General features: G+C 50.6%; 1 protein-coding gene across 1 annotated transcript in view; it reads right to left on the bottom strand.

The window, feature by feature from the left end:
• Positions 1-21,963, bottom strand: part of STK10 (serine/threonine kinase 10) — a 143,343-nt gene that overhangs the window by 38,920 nt on the left and 82,460 nt on the right. The window contains exons 8-11 of the mRNA XM_054488687.2: positions 13,177-13,311; positions 10,159-10,707; positions 6,998-7,128; positions 60-183 (exon numbers count right to left, since the gene is read on the bottom strand). Of these exons, the coding sequence (XP_054344662.1) occupies positions 60-183; positions 6,998-7,128; positions 10,159-10,707; positions 13,177-13,311 (939 nt within the window). The remainder of the gene's footprint in view (positions 1-59; positions 184-6,997; positions 7,129-10,158; positions 10,708-13,176; positions 13,312-21,963) is intronic.

Here is a 21,963-nt window from a genome sequence, read left to right on the forward strand (position 1 = left end):
ACTGAGAGAACACCTGGAGGCAAGAAGCCCTCCAGGGTCCCATCTTCTCTCGCACTCACGTTGATTTCCTGTTCAAAACGTTTATGCATTTGCTCCAGCTGCAGCTCATGCTTGTTACTCAGCTGGGTCTGGTTCCGATGCTCTTCTTTCTGGAGCAGCCGAAGCTCTCGGAGTTCCTGGCGCCTGAAAGGTTAAAGGATACAGGTATTTCACAGTAAGAAACTGGCCTCAGAGGTCACAATATTTGCAACTTGGAACACTGAGGGTTGGATCATGGAGAAAATCACACAAGTCTTGGGCACAGGCATGACTAGAACTCAGGCTTCATTTCATATTTATTGACAGACAAAACCTTAATAATCTTAATAAATAAAGAGTGCTTACAAATCAATAAAAAGGAAGATTATCCTAACCAAAAAAAGTGGCAAAGAACTGAACAGACATGAAGCAAAAGATAAAAAGAAATTTTAGAATCACCTATATAGATATAAAATACAAATGAAAAAGAAACTACAATTTCTTGATGTAGAAAACATGATGCAGAAAATTTGATGTAGAAACTACATTTTCATGATGTAGAAAATTTGATGGTAGAAACTGGTGCATTTCTGGAGGACAATTTGGTAATAAGTTTATGTTTTTTGACATAGTAGTTTCCACTTCTGGATGCTGATTTTAAAGAAATATTTACAGATGCACAAAACCACTGAATAAGAATATTCGGCTGGGTGTGGTGGCTCACACCTGTAATCCCAGCACTTTGGGAGGCCAAAGCAGAAGAATCACCTGAGGTCAGGAGTTTGAGACCAGCCTGGCCAACATGGCAAAACCCCATCTCTACTAAAAATACAAAAATTAGCTGGACATGGTGGCACACGCCTGTACTCCCAGCTACTCAGGAGGCTGAGGCAGGAGAATCGCTTGAACCCGGGAGGTGGAGGTTCCAGTGGGCCAAGATCACGCCATTGCACTCCAGCCTGGGCTACAAGAGCGAAACTCCGTCTCAACAACAACACACACACACACACACACAAAAGAATATTCAGTTATTTAAAATCAATGTTGTTTAGTAAAAAATTGGAAGCAAATGTCCATCAATATAGGTCTATGTAAATAAAGTATATTGATATGATGGAATTCTATACAACCTTAAAAAAATCAAGTTTTAGAAAATGTTTAATTACATAAGGAAACACATATTAAAAATAATAATTCGGCTGGGCACAGTGGCTCATACCTGTAATCCCAGCACTTTGGGAGGCCGAGGAGGGCGGATCACCTGAGGTCGGGAGTTCAAGACCAGCCTGACCAACATGGAGAACCCCGTCTCTACTAAAAATACAAAATTAGCTGGGTGTGGTGGTGCATGCCTGTAATCCCAGCTACTTAGGAGGCTGAGGCAAGAGAATCGCTTGAACCCGGGAGGCAGAGGTTGCAGTGAGCTGAGATAGTGCCACTGCACTCCACCCTGGGCAACAAGGGCAAAACTCTCTCAAAATAATAATAATAATAATATTTATGAACAGATATGGAATAATCTCTAGGTAAAAAAAAAGCAAGACATTAAAGAATAGGTCTGTTATGCCACCTTATCTGGGAGAAAAAAGGATAACAATATGTCTCTGTACACACATATATGTATTGTTTACTTTTCTAGTATCTCTGAAGAATTAAACCATAAAACACTAACACAGGAAAGGGAACTGGATTTCTGATAGGAAAATGAAGAGGGAAATTTTTCACTGTTTATCTTCTTTCTTTTTTTTTTTAATTTCGAACCATGACCTTATACAGGTCGAGTATCCTTTACTGAAAAAGCTTGGGACCAGAAGTGTTTTGGGTTTCAGATTTTTTTAGATTGTAGAATATTATACTTACTGAACGAGCATCCCTAATCTGAAAATCTGAAGTCCGAAATGTTCCAGTGAGAATTTGATGTCAGTGCTCAAAAAGTTGGAGATTTTGGAGCATTTTGGATTTTGGATTTTTTGATTTGGGATGTTCAACCTTTATTACCTGCTAAAAATATATATAATAAAAATTTGACCTAGGCCATGTGTGGTGGCCCACGCCTATAATCCCAGTACTTTGGGAGGCCGAGTTGGGAGGATCACTTGAGCTCAGGAGTTCAAGACCAGCCTGGGCCACATAGCAAGACCTCATCTCTGCCAAAAATACAAAAATTAGCTGGGCATGGTGGTGCATGTGTGTGGTCCCAGCTACTTAAAAGGCTGAGGCCGGAAGATTGCTTGAGCCCAGGAGGTCCAGGCTGCAGTGAGCCATGACTATGCCGCTTGCACTCCAGCCTGGGCAACAGAGCAAGATCCTGTGTTAAAAAAAGAAAAAAAAATTGACCTAAGCCACATGCCCTAATTTTATATATATATATATATATATAGTCAGTGTATGTGTGTACTCACAGAAAAAATATCGGAGGGATAAGCCCCAAGTGTTAACCATGTTTCTTAATGAGCAAATCCATTAAAAATTGCTATGTAGGCCGGGCGCAGTGGCTCACACCTGTAATCCCAGCACTTCGGAGGGCTGAGGCTGGCGGATCACTTGAGGTCAGGAGTTCAAAACCAGCCTGGCCAACATGGTGAAACCCCATCTCTACTAAAAATACAAAAATTAGCCAGGTATGGTGGTGCACGCCTGTAATCCCAGCTACTTGGAAGGCTGAGGCAGGAGAATGGCGTGAACCTGGGAGGCGGAGGTTGCAGTGAGCTGAGATCACGCCACTGCACTCCAGCCTGGGCGACAGAGTGAGACTCCATTTCAAAAAAAAAAAAAAGAGAAAAAATTGCTACATATCATTTATATAATCAGAAAAGAAGAAAAAAATCAAACTACTACAGAAAGAACCTGGGCCTCCTGACTGAACTGGGGGCTCCTGGCGGCCTCTCGGGGTCGGGGTCCGTGAGGCCTGTGTCCTAGTCCAGTGCGGCACCATGCTGATTCCCATGAGGCCACGCTCTGACCCCAGTGGCCTTCCTCATGGCTGGGAGGGGCCATAACTGCTCACAGAACTGCCCCCCAAGAGCAGCACAAGGAGGGGTTGGGCAGTGCAGCGAGGCCAAGCGCATTCTCTGGGGTCACAGCGCCCCTGTGTGAATCTAGGCTCAGTCAGCTTTCCAGCTGGGTGCCCTCTCAGGCAGTCACTCATCCTTGTGGGACTCACTCCCTCCTCTGCAAAATGAGGCTAACAATCTTTACCTCTTGGGTCCTTTGAGGGATAAATGAGATGACACCGGTAAAGTGCCCACGTGGCACATGACCAGCACTCTGTAAGTGGCAACTGCTCGAATTCTACCAAGGAAGAAGAGGCAATGGCTGCCCTGCCTCTGGGAAAAGCCAGAGGCGCTTTCTACAGCCACAGAGGGAAGACTGTCTGAGCCTCTGCTTTTCTGGAAAGCGAGAAGAGAGGAGGCAGTTTTTGAGTTTTTGAGAGTGTTAACGAGGAAATGGAAATCCTGACTCAAGAGAAACTAAGGTTTAGAGAAGAACTGACAAAAAGCATAAAAAGGAGTACAGAAAGAAGGCAGGCAGCCAGCTCTAGCACTCCCTGGCCCACCTGTGCTCTCAGAAGGAAAGGCAAGCAAAGAGAAGGCCGAGGCTCAAGAGCGAGGGAACGGCAGAAGCAGTTTTAGGGAAGGACAGGAGGAACTCTGCCCAGAAGCCTCATCTGTCTGAGAATGTGATAAATGCTCAGCCACATGGTTCAAAAGCCTAGGTGTGACCCAATTCTCCAAAAATGCCAGGGGTCAGGTATGACCAGGGGCCTGGGCCAGCAGGGGATGATCAGGGCCTTCCACACCCCTGTGGTCTGGTGGCCTGGCCTAGTTTACAGGCGCTCAGACCTCCAGACTATGGCAGGCAAACGAGAAAATCCTGGTTCCTGACCAGCACTTCTTCACCTCCTCGAGGTCTCACCTTTTGACCCTGAGTAGCACACAGCTGCTCTGCTCAGCAGGAGGGTGGGGACCCACAGCCAGGGCCAGAGAGCACTGCTTCTCCATGGGGTGTGGCCAATCTAGAATTTATCCCTGAGAACTTCAATTGCCCAGAGGGGAGGTGATGGAAACTCAGTTCTTGAGGTTGAAGCTCAGAGTCCAGGGTGCCTCTCTCAGGTGATCATTAGAACAGAAGGTGGTGTCATCTGTCAAAGCAACCTGTGCCCTAGCCTCCCGACCCACACAGATGACACCAGTGAGTGCGTGTGTGTGTGTGTGTGTATGTGTGGTGTATGCAGATGCACTAGTGAAAAATCTGTTTTTCCTCCCCCTGTCTCCTAGAGGGAGGAGTGATCCAGAACATCTAAAACTTATTTGGTTTTGGCTTACTTATTTATTTATTTATTTTTATTTTTTTTGGAGACAGAATCTCACTCTGTCGCCCAGGCTGGAGTGTAGTGGCACAATCTCGGCTCACTGCAACCTTTGCCTCCTGGGTTCAAGTGATTCTCCTGTCTCAGCCTCCCGAGTAGCTGGGATTACAGACGCCCGCCACCACGGCTGGCTAATTTTTGTAGTTTTAGCAGAGACCAGGTTTTGCCATGTTGGCCAGGCTTGTCTCGAACTCCTGACCTCAGGTGTTCCACTTGCCTTGGCCTCCCAAAGTGCTGGGATTACAGGTGTGAGCCACTGCACCCGGCCTATGCTTTTATTTTTACAATTTGTTTTTTAAATTTATTTTTGAGAGACAGGGTCTTGCTCTGTTGCCCAGGCTGGAGTGTGGTGGCATGAACGCAGCTCACTGTAGCCTTGATCTCCTAGGCTCAAGTGATCCTCCCACTTCAGCCTCCCGAGTAGCTGGGACTACAGGTATGTGCCCAGCTAATTTTAAAATTTTTTGTAGAGACACTATGTTGCCCAGATGGTCTTGAACTCCTGGGCTCAAGTGATCCTCTCACTTCAGCCTCCCAAAGTGCTGAAATTACAGGTGTGTGCTGCTGTGCCCGGCTGCATGCTTATGCTTTTAAAAAAATACGAATATTAGGCCAGGCGCGGTGGCTCACACCTGTAATTCCAGCACTTTGGGAGGCCAAGGCAGGTGGATCACAAGGTCAGGAGTTTGAGACCAGCTTGGCCAATATGGTGAAACCCTGTCTCTACTAAAAATACAAAAATTAGCCGGGCACGGTGGCGGGCACCTGCAGTCCCAGCTACTCAGGAGGCTGAGGCAGGAGAATTGCTTGAACCCAGGAGGCAGAGGTTGCACTGAACTGAGATTACACCACTGCACTCTAGCCTGAGCGACGGAGCGAGACTCCATCTCAAAAAATAAAAATAAATAAATAAATAAATAAAGTTAAAAAAATTTAATTCACCTGTGTAAAAATATGTGATTAATGTTCTAGAAATTTTCTCTACACTAATCATGAATTTACCCTGCAAAGGCCTGGCCCCCAGGGGACTCCGTGGCTCCATGGCCTCCCTAAGTGTTAAGCTCCCCCAACCCCTGCCAGCTACATGGTCCAGTGAAACCTGAAGGAATTCTCACACACACAGACCCAGTTAGAATCTCAGCTTTACCCCTGCCTAACTGGAAGACCCAGGGAAAGTGACTTACTTGCCCAGAAACAGTGTTTCCTCATTTGTTTACAAAATGTGGAAATAGGGTCTCCCGAAGGAGCACTGTAAGTGGGGGATGAACAACTGAAAAGTATAAAGCTGATCCTAGCAAACAGCTTTGCCTCACACCTTCCTCCCTGTTCCAATCCTTCACCAGCTCACTGGTTTTGCCTCCAAAATGTAGGTCAAATCTGACCATGTTTTTCCCTCTTCCCAGCCACTGCCCAGCCTGAGCCCAGAGCCTGCCCATCCTAGTCAAGATCTCCCTGTCTCCCTCCACCAGTCCCTTAAACAAACTGAGTAGTTATTCCTCAGGGCCTCAGCAACTGCAATTTCCCCTGGGCTCCCCCAGCTCTCCTCCCCTTATCCTTTAGGCCTGGCTCAGGGGCTTCCCTTGGAGCAGCCTCCCCGACTCCAAGCACTCACCATCATGTCACCTGTTACTTCTTTCACGGTGTGTACCACAATCAGGGATTATCTTGTGTACCGTATGTTGGCCCATTAGGTGTAAGTTCTACAAGGGCAATGGCCTTATCTATTTGGGTCACCACCTTGTCTCCAACCTGGTGGGTTAGTGGATACATGGATGGATGGATGGATGGATGGATGGATGGATGGATGGTTAGGTAGATAGGTGGAGGGCTGAATGGGTAGATGGGTGGGTGGGTGGATGGATGACTGGGTGGATAATTGGGTGGACAGATGGAAAGGTAGATAGGGAGTAGGTAAATAGATGGGTAGATAAATGGATGGAAGGATAAAATGGACGGATGGGTGATTGGGTGGATGGATAGATAAACAGATGGATAATTGGGCAGATGGAGGGAAGGATGGAATGGTGAGTGAGTAGAAGGATGGGTGGATTGTTAGGTGGAAAGATGGAAGGTGAGTGAGTGGGTAGATGAATGAGTGGATGAGTGGATGGATGGATGGATGGATGAATGGAGTCAGAGATGCAGAACGGATGGGTGAATGACTGGGTGGATAGATGGATAGGCAGACAGGTGAGTAGGTGGATTGATGGGTGGATAAATGAATGGAAGGATGGATGATTAAGTGGATGGGTAGATGAATGGGTGGACAGTTGGATGGATGGATGGATAGGTGAGTGGGTAGATAGGTGGATGGGTGGAAGGGTGAGTGGGTGGAAGGGTGGGTAGACGGATGGGTGGATAGATGAATAGGTAGATAGGTGAGTAGGTGGATAGATGGGTGAATAAATGAATGGATGAGTGGATAGATAGATGAATGGTTGGGTAGATGGGGAAGTGCAGGATCTCAGGCAAAATGAGTTTCCTTTTGTCTCCTTGATTCCCCCACTTCATGCTGTAGACAGACAGTCCTCTCACCGAAAAGACAAATGCCCACTCCTCTTACCATAGCCCCACCCTGTTACCACCATTGGTGGCCCTTCCCAGGCTTGCCTGAGAAATCTCATCTCCTCATCCTTCTTCTCATCTTCGCTGATGATCTTGGAGGTGGTGATGCTCACCTCCACACCATCCACCACAAATTTGCGTGTCCGCTTGAGGGTTTTTTTGTACAGTTTCGGGTCCTGGCCAGGGAAAACCATTAGACAAGTCTCAGCATTTCAGCTAAGGACCTGTGGCTGTTGCAGCAGGTGAGGCCACAGCTCTGCTGGGCCCACAGCTTCAGCACCACCCCCAGAGAGATGTGGCCATCCATCTTCCCTCTTGCCTCAACTTAACCTAGGAGCCGGGGGTTCTGAGCTTATCCCCTTGCCTTTCCCTGATCTCAGTCTTCAGAAACTGTGCTGAGGCCTCCCCTACCTTGCTGCCAGCACCTCTCATGCATCCAGGACATGGTGTCAGAAAGAGCTGCGTTCTTGCTGGGCACGGTGGCTTACGCTTGTAATCCCAGCACTTTGGGAGGCCGAGGCAGGCGGATCACGAGGTCAGGAGTTCGAGACCAGCCTGGCCAACACAGTGAAACCCCGTCTCTACTAAAAATACAAAAAGTAGCCAGGCGTGGTTGCGGGTGCCTGTAATCCCAGCTACTTGGGAGGCTGAGGCAGGAGAATCACTTGAACCCAGGAAGCAGAGTTTGCAGTGAGCTGAGATCACACCACTGCACTCCAGCCTGGGCCATACAGCTAGACTCCGTCTCAAAAAAAAAAAAAAAAAAAAAAAAAAAAGAGCTGCTTTCTAACCCTCACTGCACCACTTACTTGCTCTGTGTCTCTGGGCCAGCCTCTTGTCCTGCCTGAGCCTCAGCTTCCTCACCTGTTCAGGGAGGATAGTCACACTACTTGCCTCCCAGGGTGGTTGTGAAGATTCAATGAGAGAACACATGGCAGGCACACAGAGCAGTGCCCGCTCCCAGTGCGTGTTCCATGCTTGGCATTTCTTTCTGACAGTTATTACTGCAGACCACACACAACCCTTGCGCATGGTGCCAAAATCCAAAGGAGCCCGAAAACCAAAGGCTGTTTTCATAACTGGTTTGGTAGCCAAAGCTGACCTAGCCTGAACTCCCCACCTGCTGGGAGTCACCGTGAGATTATGCATAATCGTCATCTTTTCCTGTGAGTAATCGCACACACACCACAAGTGATTGTGCAGGTGCCACCTGGGATCCTGGAGGTGTTAGTGTGTCATAATACGTGGTACCCTCTGCAAGTTCTCAGCTCTGATTCTGAAGGTGTAACCCTCCTGCTCTGCCCACTGCCTCTGGCCTCTTGGCTGGTTTCAAAGGCTCTTTTTTTTTTGAGATGGAGTCTCGCTCTGTCACCCAGGCTGGAGTGCAGTGGCACAATCTCAGCTCACTGCAACCTCCACCTCCCAGGTTCAAGTGATTCTCCTGCCTTAGCCTCCTGAGTGGCTGGGATTACAGGCACGTGCCACCACGCCCGGCTAATTTTTTAATTTTTTTTTAGTAGAGACAGGGTTTCACCATGTTGGTAAGGCTGGTCTCAAATTCCTGACCTCGTGATCCACCCGCCTCAGCCTCCCAAAGTGCTGGGATTACAGGCATGAGCCACGGCGCCCAGCCCGAAGACACTTTTTGGTATAGCCCAGCCCTGCCTTCCTAACGCAGGGCCTCCCAGCCCTTGAAAGAGGAGTGAGGAGCCAGCGTGGCAGGTCTTTTGACCCCTTTGAGCTCCACTCCTGCTGAGTCAAGAGGGGCAGACTGTTTTTGCTCCCTGAGGTCTGAGCCCCCGTCTCCTGCCCATGGCACCTTGCCCAGGGGCTCTGGACAGCATCAGCATGGACCCAGCATGCCCGACTCTCATCTCTCTACGGTGACCAGCTCACATGTGCCAGGACCCAGTCAGGATGGGTCAGACCAGCAGTGAGAAGTAGAGGCTGGCAGGAGCGAGAGTGGAGGGGAAGAAATGGCACCCACAGCCACAGCCCTCTGCTGAGAACCGCTCCTGGCCAGGGGGGCCTCCATCCCGGAAGGAACAGGCTCCTAGTCACGCCAGGGGGTGCTGGCGCAGCAGGGGACTCTCATCACAACAGCCTGAGGTCCCTGACACAATGCAGTCAACCAGGAACATTCTCCACAGCCTTGAGAAGAACAGGAGAGCCCCTGCTCTAGGTGGGCCTGTCTCATTAAAAAAACAAATAAAAACACCTTTTTTTCACTTAGTGTCTTCAGGAAGAGAAGTGGCAGGATGCCTGTCCTGAGAAAGACGCTGCTCACAGGTAACAGCTGCTGTGCATGCTTGTCACGGTGGCCTGTTGGAACTGTGCTTCCCTTCCCTGCCTAAAGCTGATGGGCCGTTGCGGCTCCTGTCACTCCCCTTTGCTTAGCAAATATGTTCGAGTCTCTACTGCATGTTTTTCACCAAGTACATTTGGGAAGGAAAAACAAAATCATAACAGTATTTCCTCTAAAATGAGCTTTGGGTAGAGGGTCAGGTGACCCATGGTGAGTTTAGTAATACCCTGGGATTTATCGGGAAGGCCAGGAAAGGAGTCAGCCCCCTCCAGCTGCCTAAGAAGAGGGAGGCCATGGCTCCCACTGGGAAGGTTTAGAGTTTGGAGCCTGGGGTCTGTCCATCTTCCCACTCCGACCTGGCCCTGGGCTGGCTCCTCACTTCTCTGAGCCTCAATCTGATTACCTGTACAGTGAGAGGATGAAGGAGCCTGTCTGTTCTTTTTAAAGCACTTGCACAGGCTTCGCCTCCAGCCCAGGCCTCTAGTGCGGTGGCAATTGTCATTCACAACACTGCCCACCTCCAGAAAGGCCCCGGAGGCAGGCAAGATGGCTTTGAGCTGTTTCCTTTAGTTGGATTTACCAGTTATCAGCTGGGTCTCGTGGCTGACCTCCGGATGACAGAAGTTCATTTGTAGCTAAGGCCTAAGAGTTCTCTCTCCCAAATTTTACCAGGGCCTTTCACCAAGCTTTGAAATTTAAACCCAAACCAACTGCTTTACGTTCCTAAATCCCATACTGAACCCAGATGTTCTGGAGATTAAACTATGAGTCAAACCCAAAACTCCCTAATGAACCGCTTAAAATACAAGGAAGCCCCTAAATGCTTTTGAAACCAAAATGGAGCCGCAGAACATCCTGCAATGGTCTTGCTGCAAGCCCATGGTGGGAGAGGCGGTGTTACCTTGATGGACAGAGAGCCCATCTCTTTGTTCAGCGACAGGTCAGCGGAGAGATTGGTACCGTAGTCCATGCTCTCAGAGGTGCAGAGGCTGCTGCAGTCCGAGTCCCTCTTGGAAGGGCCTGGAGCTGCCTGGGCAGGTGGCTCCAGGCTGCCATTGGCCAGCTTCTCCCCACCCAAGGTCTCCAGGGCGCTGCTGTTGGGCCGGCTCTGGCTGGCCTTTTGAGATCTGTTGGCTGCTGGGCTGAGGTCCCCACCCTGCTCAGCGACTTGCTTCTCCTGGGCTACCTGAATTCTGGCATCCATTGACACGGGTCGGGACTTCCGCAGGGGCACAGGCACTGCCAGGCCGTTCTCATTTCCAGGGGCCACGACTGGGGGACTGGTGGTTTGGAGGGATCCGTCCCCAGAGGACTGGCTGCAGGGCTCATTCACACTGTCCTGAGACTGGCTGGGTGCCAGGGGTGTGGAAGGTGACTCCTTGAGAGGCTTGTCAGCGTTGAGGCTCGGCGGACTCACCTCAGAGGAGTTCTGAGTATGGTTTTCCAGGGTCTAGAAAAAAAAAAAAAAAAAAGATATTCAAGGCCATGCTGCTGTATGTTCAAGGCAAGAGTCAGAGATGCAGTGGAGAAAGTCAGACACCCTCGAGATGAAGTGGGCCAGGGCCAAGAAAGGAGAGCAGGTATCTCCCTAGCCAGTCTTCACCACTCCCTATTGCCTAACTGTAATAAAATTACTACTTATTTTGAGGCATAGCAATCTCCTCACTATCTCTAATCTTAGCTGAATGTAATAGCTGTTATTACTCCTAGGAGGCAGCTGTGGCCAGCTGGCCAGCTCATGGCCCATAAGGAGGGGTCAGTGGCTGCTCCATTCCAACCAATTGTGACAATGTGGGAAAATGGCTCCCCTGTGGCCAAACCTTCCCAGTTTTTTAATTTTAATTTTTTATTTTATTTATTTATCTATTTTTTTGAGACAGGGTCTTGCTCTGTCACCCAGGCTGGAGTGTAGTGGTGCCATCTTGGCTCAATGCAACCTTTACCTCCTGGGCTCCCACCTGGGAGTGGTCCTCCCACCTCAGCCTCCCGAGGAGCCTCCCGAGTAGCTGGGACTACAGGTGCATGCCACCACACCCAGCTAATTTTTTGCACTTTTTAGTAGGGACAGGGTTTCGGTATGTCACCCAGGCTGGTCTCAAACTCCTGGACTCAAGTGATCTGCCCGCCTCGGCCTCCCAAAGTGCTGGGATTAGAGGTGTGTGCCACCACACCCAGCCAAACCTTCCAATTTTTTAAGACAAGTTTGAAATCTAGGTTTTTAATGGACATCTCTTAATTTTTAGGTGGCAACTAACTCATATTTAAAAAAAAAATCATATAAAGGCCAAGCCAAGCCTGTCTGGGGACTGGATTCAGCCCTTGTGGCCACTAAGTTTTCAGCTTCATTTTTGTTTTTTAGAGTCTTTGTTGGGTGGAAAGTACTGGAAATGTTGCTATGCCAAGGTGAAACAGAACATCCTTCCTGTGTATAAAACATAAACGTCCAACTTGGTGAATACAGTGGGTATCCATGTAGCCAATTTCCAGGTCAGGAGGGGACATTGCTTTGCCCCAGAGGGCCATCCCCTGCCGCCCCATCTTTCTCAGTGGCAATGCTCTCCCACCTCTTAGTCACTGTCCTATGGTCTCTTAAGTGCTACAGGTGAGCTGTGCCTGCTTATAAACGTAGTATGAATGGATTTATACTGTAAGTATTCCTTTGGGTCTTGCCAGCCACTGGTTTTTAACCTCAGCTATGGCAGCTGGTGGAAGCAACTCCAATCTACCTTCTAGTCAACACCCAGAGTGACGGCTCAAAAACACGGATCTGATTCTGTCACCTCCACCCCAATACCCAGTCCCTGCCTGAAACCCTTCGGGGCTCCCAATACCCACAGGACAAAGATCAGCCTCCTGCCTGTAGACAATGAGGCCGGGTGTGAGCGCTTTCTACCTCCTCCTGGAGCCAGGCCCCACTGAGGTTCTCCTACTCCACATCCACCCCTGGCTCTGCCATCTATCGGCTCAGCCAGCCACTTCACTGTATCGATCTCAGTTTTCCTGTCTGTAAACTGGAGCTTGGTTACCCTGTGTCAGAGCTGTAGAGGGCCCGGCAGCCACCAGGGGCTCCATGCATGGCTGGGGTGGTTGTGATGATTCCGCTTGCCCTGCCCTTCAGGGCTTTCCTTCTTCACCCTGGTGAGGGTCTGCGCCAGCCTCAGGCTCCACCCAGGACTGAATTTAATTTGAGAAAGCCGCAGTGCCGTCCACAGCACAAGGATGTGGGCCAGCTCCATCCCCGATGGGTAAGTCCAGCCCCTGCTTCTCTAGGCACAGGGAGCCATCTGGATGGCCACCCTATCCCTGAGAAGAGGCCTCCCCCAGCAGCAAGGCCAGGGATTACAGAGCAACAGCTCGGGCCAGAATCCAGCCCACAGACATGTTTTCCTTGGCTCAGAGGGTTTTTACAAATTTAAATTAGCTTTAATTTCAATCTAAATCCAGCAAGCACTGAAGCTGCAAAAGGGTTCCAAATGTGCCCAGACATAGGTCCCCTTGGCACTGAGGGCAGCTAGAGGGGTGCCAGGGTGTTGCCTGTGGCCATATGCAGCCTCACGTATTTATCCCAAAATGAACTAAAAATAGTCTCATTTGGTATGTGAGCCGTGACAGGAACAAAGGATGGGAAGCCATGAATCAGTTACCAACTTTTAAAAATTGGAAGATTTCATGTGAAAATCTAGATCCTTGGTATCTCCTGAAAACTCACAGGATCAGAATCCGGCCAACACCCCCTGCTGCCTCACCCCAGCCCACGTGCCATCTTACGTTACCTGCAGCGTGGGCGTCTGCAACCTCTGAGCTGGGAAGAAATTGCCTGAGCCAGAGCCCGGGCCTTCCCCGCCCCTCCCACACCAGCAGGGCCAGCTGAGATCCCGTCCTCCCAGCCCCCGCTAAGCCCCACTCTCCCTGGCCTTACGGAGGCAGCATCCACGGCGTCCTCCTCTTCCCCCTCATCCCGGCCGTCTTCGATCTCTTCCATCACCTCGGCCTTGGCCTCAGCCACCAGCTCCCGCAGAGCCTTGTTACTGGTGATGCCGCTGACAAAGGGATGCTGAGGGGGCAAGAGGCACCTAGATTAGAACCACTCTGGGGTCACGGTGGGGTGGAAGAGGCTGGGGGAGCTCACCCCCCAGGGCAGAAAAGGCCAGCCTCATTCCTGAGCAAAACGTACACATGAACTTGGAGACCCAGAGACAGCCTGGAAAGTCCCAAGTGTGTTGGAAAGAGGGCAGATCCCAGCTGTGTCTCTCAGAGGCTGTGTGACCTTGAGCATGTCACTTAACCTCTCTGAGCCACAGGCTCCTCATCTCTCAAGTGCACACATTAACAATGAACCCACAGGGAGGTCATGCGGATTAAATGAGATCATGCACTTGAAAATGCTTAGCCCAAAGTAGGAGCTCAAGCCATGTTTGCAAGGGAGGGTGTCTATTTTCTTTTTAAAAGGTTTTAATATATAGTTTTACAAAATATGCTACATATATTTTGTTGAGGAATAACATTCCTACAGCAAAGTTCACAGGTTGTAAAGCTCAATGACTTTGAGACAGAGTTTCACTCTTGTTGCCCAGGCTGGAAGGCAGTGGTGCAATCTTGGCTCACCGCAACCTCCACCTACCAGGTTCAAGGGATTCTCCTGCCTCAGCCTCCCAAGTAGCTGGGATTACAGGCATGCACCACCACACCAGGCTAATTTTTGTATTTTTAGTAGAGATAGGGTTTTACCACGTTGGCCAGGCTGGTCTCAAACTCCTGACCTTAAGTGATCCACCTGCCTCAGCCTCCCAAAGTGCTGGGATTACAGGCGTGAGCCACTGTGCCCAGCCTCAATGACTTTTTACATATATATACACCCAGCGTAACTGCCACCCAGCTCAAGATACAGAACATTTCCATCACCGGGGAAGGCTCCCGTCTCCCTTGGCAGGCAACCCCACTCCCACGCCGCCAGCCTCGGGAGCCTGCTCCTCAGCTTCCTAGAAACAGAGCATCGTGTGTGCAGTCTTTCGCGTTGGCTTCCTTTACTCGGCGTCATGACTGTGAGATTCACCTACATTGTCGCCTATTTCGGTAAACTGTTCCTGTTTTATTTCTGTGCAGGGTCTCGGTGTAAGACTATGGCACAGTTTGTTTATTCATTCTGCTGCTGCCGGACATCTGGGCTGTTTCCCTTTTTTGGCAACTATGAATAAAGCTGCTAGAGACATTCTCGTATATGTCTTGGGTGGACATATGTGTTTGGTTTTAAGAAAGGAAATACAAGATCTTGAGGCAGAGTGGTGTATGTTCTATTCTAGATTTTTATACAAATGTCAGAGTCTTATTTAAAAGTGAATGTTCTTTTACGGACCTTGCAAAACGCCGAAGCAAAAGGTCTTAGCGATATTAAGTCAGTGTGAGGTATCCTGGGTGAAGGCACCCGGGTGCAGCCAGGGATGTGGGATTCCTCAACCCACCACGCTCACCGAGGACCACTGGGAAAGGAATGATGGGGTGGGGTGGGGGAATCATGAAGCTAGAATTTGCTCATTTATAATTTACAGGAAGGCTCTGATGAAATTCACTGTTTTTATTCTCAGACAATTTATCTGGGGAGGAAGTGTCAACAGGATGGCTGGGGAAGTATTTAAATGACTAAAAAACAAATTTCTAGCACCTGGAAAACACATTCAGAACGTATATGTTCATCACAAATCATTCTTATCTGTTTGTTCATTTAAAACAGTTCATTTGGCCGGGCGCGGTGGCTCAAATGATAAACTAGAGAATTCCAGATCTTGTATAGCTGAGGGTGGTGGAGACTAAAGTCTGCAGGCAGAGGGGCCTCATTCAAGGTCAAATTCAAGCTGAGACCCAAGGGAAAGATCTGGGCACAGAGAATTCCAGGCAGAGGGAGCAGCTGGTACAAAGAAGGCCCTGAGACTGGACTGAGCTTGTTGGGCGGCAGGAGCCATGAGACGGGCGGGATGGTGGGACACGGGATGCAGAGGAAGGACGGGCCGTGTGTGCAGGCGAGCCACAGAGACTGTCCTCACAAGCCACCAACAGGCTGCAGCGCAGCAGTGATATCCACTACTACCCTTTAAAGATGTCATTCTGGCTGCTCTGTACTTTTAAGAGGTCTTGAGTGGGGCGTTAAGGGTTTACTAATCATGGGAGGCAAAGTAGCATAGCAGTTAAGAGTGCTGGCTGTAGACTCTAGAACCAAGGCACCTGGTAAAATCCAGCTTCCACCAACTTGGGCAAGTCACTTAACCTTGAGTCTCAGTTTGCTCATCTATATACTAGAAGCAGCTGTTATAAGCATTATGGTAAATGCTCAGATATGGCAGCCATCATCATCATCATCACCACCACCACCACCATCATCACCTTCACCACCATCACCACCATCATTACCATTACCATCATCATCATCATCACCACGACCATTACCATCACCATCATTACCACCATCATCCCCATCACCATTACCCCCATCACCACCATCACCATCATCCCCATCACCATTACCCCCATCACCACCATCATTATCACCATCATCCCCATCACCATTACCCCCATCACCCCCATCACCATCACCCTTACCCCCATCACCACTATCATCACCATCACCACGACCATTACCATCACCACCATCACTATCACCATCATCCCCATCACCATTACCCCCATCACCACCATCACCATCACCATCATCCCCATCACCATTACCCCCATCACCACCATCACTATCACCATCATCCCCATCACCATTACCCCCATCACCCCCATCACCATCACTCTTACCCCCATCACCACTATCATCACCATCACCACGACCATTACCATCACCACCATCACTATCACCATCATCCCCATCACCATTACCTCCATCACCACCATCACATCACCCTTACCCCCATCACCACTATCATCACCATCACCACGACCATTACCATCACCACCATCACCCCCGTCAGCAGCAGAAGCAGCAGCACAATCAGAAAAGCCTGTTATGGCCGGGCACAGTGGCTCACATCTATAATCCCAGCACTTTGGGAGGCCAAGGCGGTGGATCACCTGAGGTCAGGAGTTCAAGATCAGCCTGGCCAACATGGTGAAACCCCGTCTCTACTAAAAATAACAAAAATTAGCTGGGCATGGTGGCACATGCCTGTAATCCCAGCTACTCGGGAGGCTGAGGCAGGAGAATCACTTGAACCCGGGAGGCAGAGGTTACAGTAAACCAAGATCATGCCAATGCACTTCAGCCTGGGTGACAAAGGGAGACTCTGTCTCAAAAACAATAACAAAAAAAGAAAAGCCTGTTTTGCATTCCTAGCCACTCCTATTCCCTCCCACATGCCCCCAGAGCACAGCTTTTTGGAACCAAAGATGAGAACCAAGATCCCAAAGGTTCCTAAGCTCCACATTGCACAATCTAACACAAGTGAACTTGAGCAAAACCTCACAGGACGCTTCACTGCAGTGGCTGAAGCAGACGCGGCAGAAATAAACAAACACAGGCAGGGGCTTCTGGAAACACCAGGTTTTCATCGGGGCACCCCATGTATTGATCAAATCAGTGGCTTTTCAGCATGGCCAGGAACTCTGCTTTCTTGAGGCAGAACCATCTGCTCCACCGCCTCCCCGACCACCCCAGCATCCTTAGGAGGAGGAAGGTGGGAAAAGGGGAAGAAAGCCTGTGATGGGTGGGTGAGCAGGACAGCTCTGCCGGGCACCAGAGCAAGCAAGGCTGGCACACAGGGCCACCCGTCCTGTGGCTGATTAGGCCCAAACACTGTTTTACAGACTGCTCTAGGACACAAAACACATACCACCTCTGCCACGGCATCAGCTCCGCTGCCGCCAGAGATGTGTTGAGGCCCATTAGAGAGAGAGAACGCCCTGGCTGTGATGCAAGGGAGACTCCTAGCCTGCACCAGGTAGGCTGGTCTGGGCACACGTGTCCCCAGTGGAAGGCTAGATTACAGAGGAACTTGACCGCCCAGTCCTCCCCTCCAGTAAGAGGCACCGGCTCGCTGTTCAGTGCCATCTTTGCTGAAAAAGGCAACCGGCACCTGCCCTCTAGCCAGGGCCTCCCCTGCCATCTAAACAGATGTCCTTTCCAAGAACTCAAGCCTACTTTTCCTCTATGTGCTTAGAAACCGTCAGCCAGAGGGGTCCTATACTCCAAGATGGGCTTTAAAAAACGCCAAAAAGGCCGGGCATGGTGGCTCACACCTGTAATCCCAGCACTTTGGGAGCCCGAGGCAGGTGGATCACTTGAGGTCAGGAGTTCGAGACCACCCTGGCCAACATGGTGACATCCCATGTCTACTGAAAATACAAGAATTAGCCGGGTGTGGTGGCGGGCATCTGTAATCCCAGCTACTCGGAAGGCTGAAGCAGGAGAATCACTTGAACCCAGGAGGCGGAGATTGCAGTGAACCGAGATCAGGCCACTGTACTCCAGCCTAGGCAACACAACGAGACTCCATTTCAAAAAATAAAAAATAAATATAAAAACAAAGACACCTAATAATTCTCGCAGTTTTCAGGCGCTGGCATCTCTCTTTCAATCCTCTCTCCCTCCCTTCTGGTCTCCTTCCCTCCCTCTCTCTTTCATTCATTCGGAGAGGCAGCTTACCAGAGAGGTCAAGAACACAGACTCTTGAACCTGAGGACCAGGATCAGAACCCAGCTCTGTGGCTTACAGGCTGTGTGACCTTGTGCCGGCTACTTCACTGCTGTGTGCCTCCGTTTTACCATCTGCTCAAGGGAGAGCTGAACAGCACCTACTTCAGAGCGTTGGTATGAGGATTAAATTAGGTGACATTTGCTAAGTATTTATAATAGTACCTGGCATGAAGAAAGGGTTATGTAACAGTTTCTTAGCTAAAAATAAGTCAATTTTGGCCAGGCATGGTGGCTCAAGCCTGTAATCCCAGCACTTTGGGAGGCTGAGGCAGGCAGATCTCCCCAGGTCAGGAGTTCAAGACCAGCCTGGCCAACATGGCGAAGCCCCATCTCTACTAAAAACACAAAAATTACCCAGGCGTGGTGGCACGTGCCTGTAATCCCAACTACTTGGGAGGCTGAGACAGGAGAATCACTTGAACCCAGGGGGTGGAGGCTGCAGTGAGCCGAGATAGCTCCACTGCACTTCAGCCTGGCAACAGAGGGAGACTTCGTCTCCAAAAAAAAAAAAAGAAAAAGTCAATTTATTTAGCAAATATTTGCTGAGGGCTCTCTATATACCAGGCACTGTTCCTGGGGCCTATCAGTGAACAAAACAAAGATGCTGTCCTCAGGGCACTGACATGCCGGGCGGGGAGCTTGACAACAAACCTAATAAGCAGGCGAGTTAGATCCTGAGTGCCATGCGTCACGGAAGAAGGAAGAAGCAGGGCAGGGAAAGGGGACTGGGCATGTGGGGAGTGTAGTGGGTTTGCAATTTCATGTGGGTGGTTGGGGGAGGCCTCATCACAAGGCTGACATTAGAGCAATGACTTGAAGAGGGACAGTCAGTCAGAGGGATCCGGAGGAAGGCCATTCCGGGCAGCATGGACAGCCAGTGCCAAGGCCCTGAGGCAGGAACATGCCATGTTCAGAGCACAGCAAGGCGACTGGGCAGGCTGGAGCAGTGAGGCTGGAGTGTGGGAGCGAGAGGGGCGAGGGGGTCAGAAGGGTTGGGGGGGCGGATCACACAGCACTCTAAGGGGCCCTGAGACTCTGGGTTTTCCCTAGAGTGAAATGGGAGCCACTGGGGAGCTTTGGCCGGGGGAGGACATGAGCTGGCCCCTGTTGAGAAGGTTCACTCTGGCTGCTGTGCTCAGCCCAGACCCAATGGAGAGAGCAGAGGACCAGCGAGGAGGCAGCAGCCCGAGTGAGAGGTGGTGGCGGCCCAGGTGGTGGCTGCAACGGAGAGGCGGGAAATGGCTGAAGTCTAGGCATCTGCTGAGGGCAGGGACAACGGGATTTCCTGATAGGTGGGCTAGGGAGTGTGGAAGAAAGAAGAGCAAGAGTGCCTGCATGGTCTGGGGCCTGAGCCACTGGAAGGGTGCAGCTGCCATGAGCTGAGATGGGAAAGCCAGTGGTGGAGCACGTCGGCGAAAAGATCCAAGTGCTCAGAGTTCAGTGAGATGCCCACTGGACCTCCAGAGAGGAAACAGCTGGACGCAGGCTGAGACAGTGAGCTGAGAGTGCTGCACGCTGGGTGCGTGGAGATGGAGGGAGGGCCCTGTGCACTCTCACACTAACGAGCTGGGCCAAAGTGGGGCCAGCAAAGGCAACAGAGAAGGAGAGGCTGATGACGAAGGGTGTGTGGAGGCCTGAGGTCGAGCGCCGACAGGAGGAGGAGGAGATTGACTGGGCTGGTGCTGTTGATGTGTTCAGTGAGACAAACACCGAGGCTGACCCATGGCACCGAAATCGCTGATGACCTTGACAAGAGCAGCTGTGGTAGAGTGGACGGGTTTAAGAGCAAATTCAGCCAGTATCTACTCAGCACCTCAAATGTGACAGCTGTAGTGTTAAAAATGTTACATACAAAATCTCATTCATTCACACAATTTTGTGCAGCCAGCACTCTCTACATCTTACAGATGAGGAAACTGAGGCACAGAGTGAGAACCATGCAGATTCTGGGTTGGGGGGAGGGGGGCATGGCGTGTCTGATTTCAGAGCCTGGTTACTAACCACAACTTGGTCCAGGCCCAGAGAATGTCTGCAGGAGTCAATGAATGAATCACAAACCAATGGGGGCGTGAATCACTCCGCCCAGGGCAGGACACAGGGAGACGTGAGAGCCAGGCACTTCTTGGAAGCAGGTAGACACCCTGAAGGCTGACAGCACTGGAGTGGAGGGCTGGGAAGCCAAGATCTGGGCCCACCTCTGTCACTCAAAGCCAAGCAGCCTTGGGCCGGTCACCTCCCTGCTCTGATCCTGGTGTCCTCCCCTGAGGGGGTGATGCCATGCCCACTCTCTCTCGCTGGAGAAGAAAAGGCGCGTGGGCAAAGCCAGCAGCAGCACAGGCGTGAAAGGTGCTTTATTCATCTCCAGAGATCGCTCCTTTGTTCTGCAACCCTTTCTGTTGGACGGTAAGAATCCTCTGGCAGGACATTTTTTCCAAGTACGGAGCGGAAATTCCTGGCTGAGGCTGCAGCTCCGGAGCTGCCATGTGGAGATGGGGGACAGCTGGTCTCTCCGTGGAATGTCCTGGAGGCCGGATGTATCAGGGCAGGAGGTGCCTCTTACAGGAAACAATTGGCCCCAAGCGGCTTGGACAGTGACAGCAGCCCCACTCAACCCCACCCACTTCAGGGGGCCCCAGCCCCCTCCCCACAATACCCAGAAAATGAGGCCTTTGGGCACTCCAGAAATTTGCTTTCAAATACATTATAGAAATGTAAAAGGAACAACTGTGACCCCCCCACCTCTGGCAGTAGATAGACCCCATTTTGCATTCTCGTCCTTTTCATTTTAAACATCAGTCCTATGCATCAAGCATTCCTGGAACACTGTGCTTAAGAGTTAAGCTAAGTGCTTCATAGTACCTCCTCATTTAATCCTCACAACCACACAGTAAGGGAACTGCTGCTATTCACTCTCATTTCAGAGTGACAAGCAAGTCACAGAGAGGTTAAGCCATTTGCCCAGGGGCAGTAAATGGCAGAGCTGTCGATCCCTGGACCTTCCCACCCCAGCTCACACTCATAATAACTAAGCTGCTACCCCAGAAGGACGCACAGTGGCTCAGAATGCCGACCACAGGCCCAGTGCATGGCACACAGTAGGAAGCTGGGAAAAGCTGGGTGAATACAAAGACTCAAGTGCCTGGTGTGGCGCCTTCCTCCTCTTCCTGCCACCGCACCTCTAAGGCTGTCACGCCGAGGGCAGGACCGGAGCCGACACAGCAGTGAAAGGGCAGCCCGGCTGCATCACCCAGGCCCATTCCTCCCCCTCTTCCATCAGTGGCAGTGACATGGGGACGCTGGTCAGCAGATTTGCAAATGACTGGGCAAGTGCTGTGCACAGCCCTCAGAACACTGCTGTGAACACACCAACCTCACCCAGCCTCCAGCCATGACACCCTAACTCGAGGCATGGGCCCAGGCAAAGGATGGCTCACAGCTCCCTCCAACAGTTCAAAAAGCTTCAAGGAAACCATTATCCACCTGCCCATTCTAAGGCAGTACAGCCAGCTAATGAGATGCTCAGAGTCTCCTGATCCCGCACACAGCAGCCAGAAGGCAGAAGGACCCTTGTAAATGGATGTCGGATGCTGTGTCTCCCCTAATGCACAGATAAAGCCCAGGACGTGGCTCTGGCTTGCAAGGCCCTGCAGGACCCTGTGTGCAGAAAATAGCACAGCAAGCTTCAGAAAGGGCCACTAACAGGTCGGATCCTCAGCTGGTCTCTGCAAACTAGGAGAGGGCTCCCACCATTAACTAATAAGAGTGGCCCGCTCTGCCTAAACTGTTCTGCAAACAATATGGCTTAGGTGGAATACCTCCTTTCCTTCTAGAGTCTGGAACTTTGGTCTGTGCCAGGCAGGGGGTGCTTATGTGACCACTACCCGCTAAAAACCCTAAGGGGCTTCCCTGGTGGACAGCACAGAGAATTAAGCTGTCCTGGTGACTGTACTGGGAGACGGCCCTGGAAGCTTGCACCTGGCTCCCAAGATCTTTTCCCACACGCCTCCTCCTTGGGCTGAGT

The sequence above is a fragment of the Pongo pygmaeus genome, chromosome 4 (genome assembly GCF_028885625.2).
Source record: "Pongo pygmaeus isolate AG05252 chromosome 4, NHGRI_mPonPyg2-v2.0_pri, whole genome shotgun sequence".
NCBI lineage: Eukaryota > Metazoa > Chordata > Mammalia > Primates > Hominidae > Pongo > Pongo pygmaeus.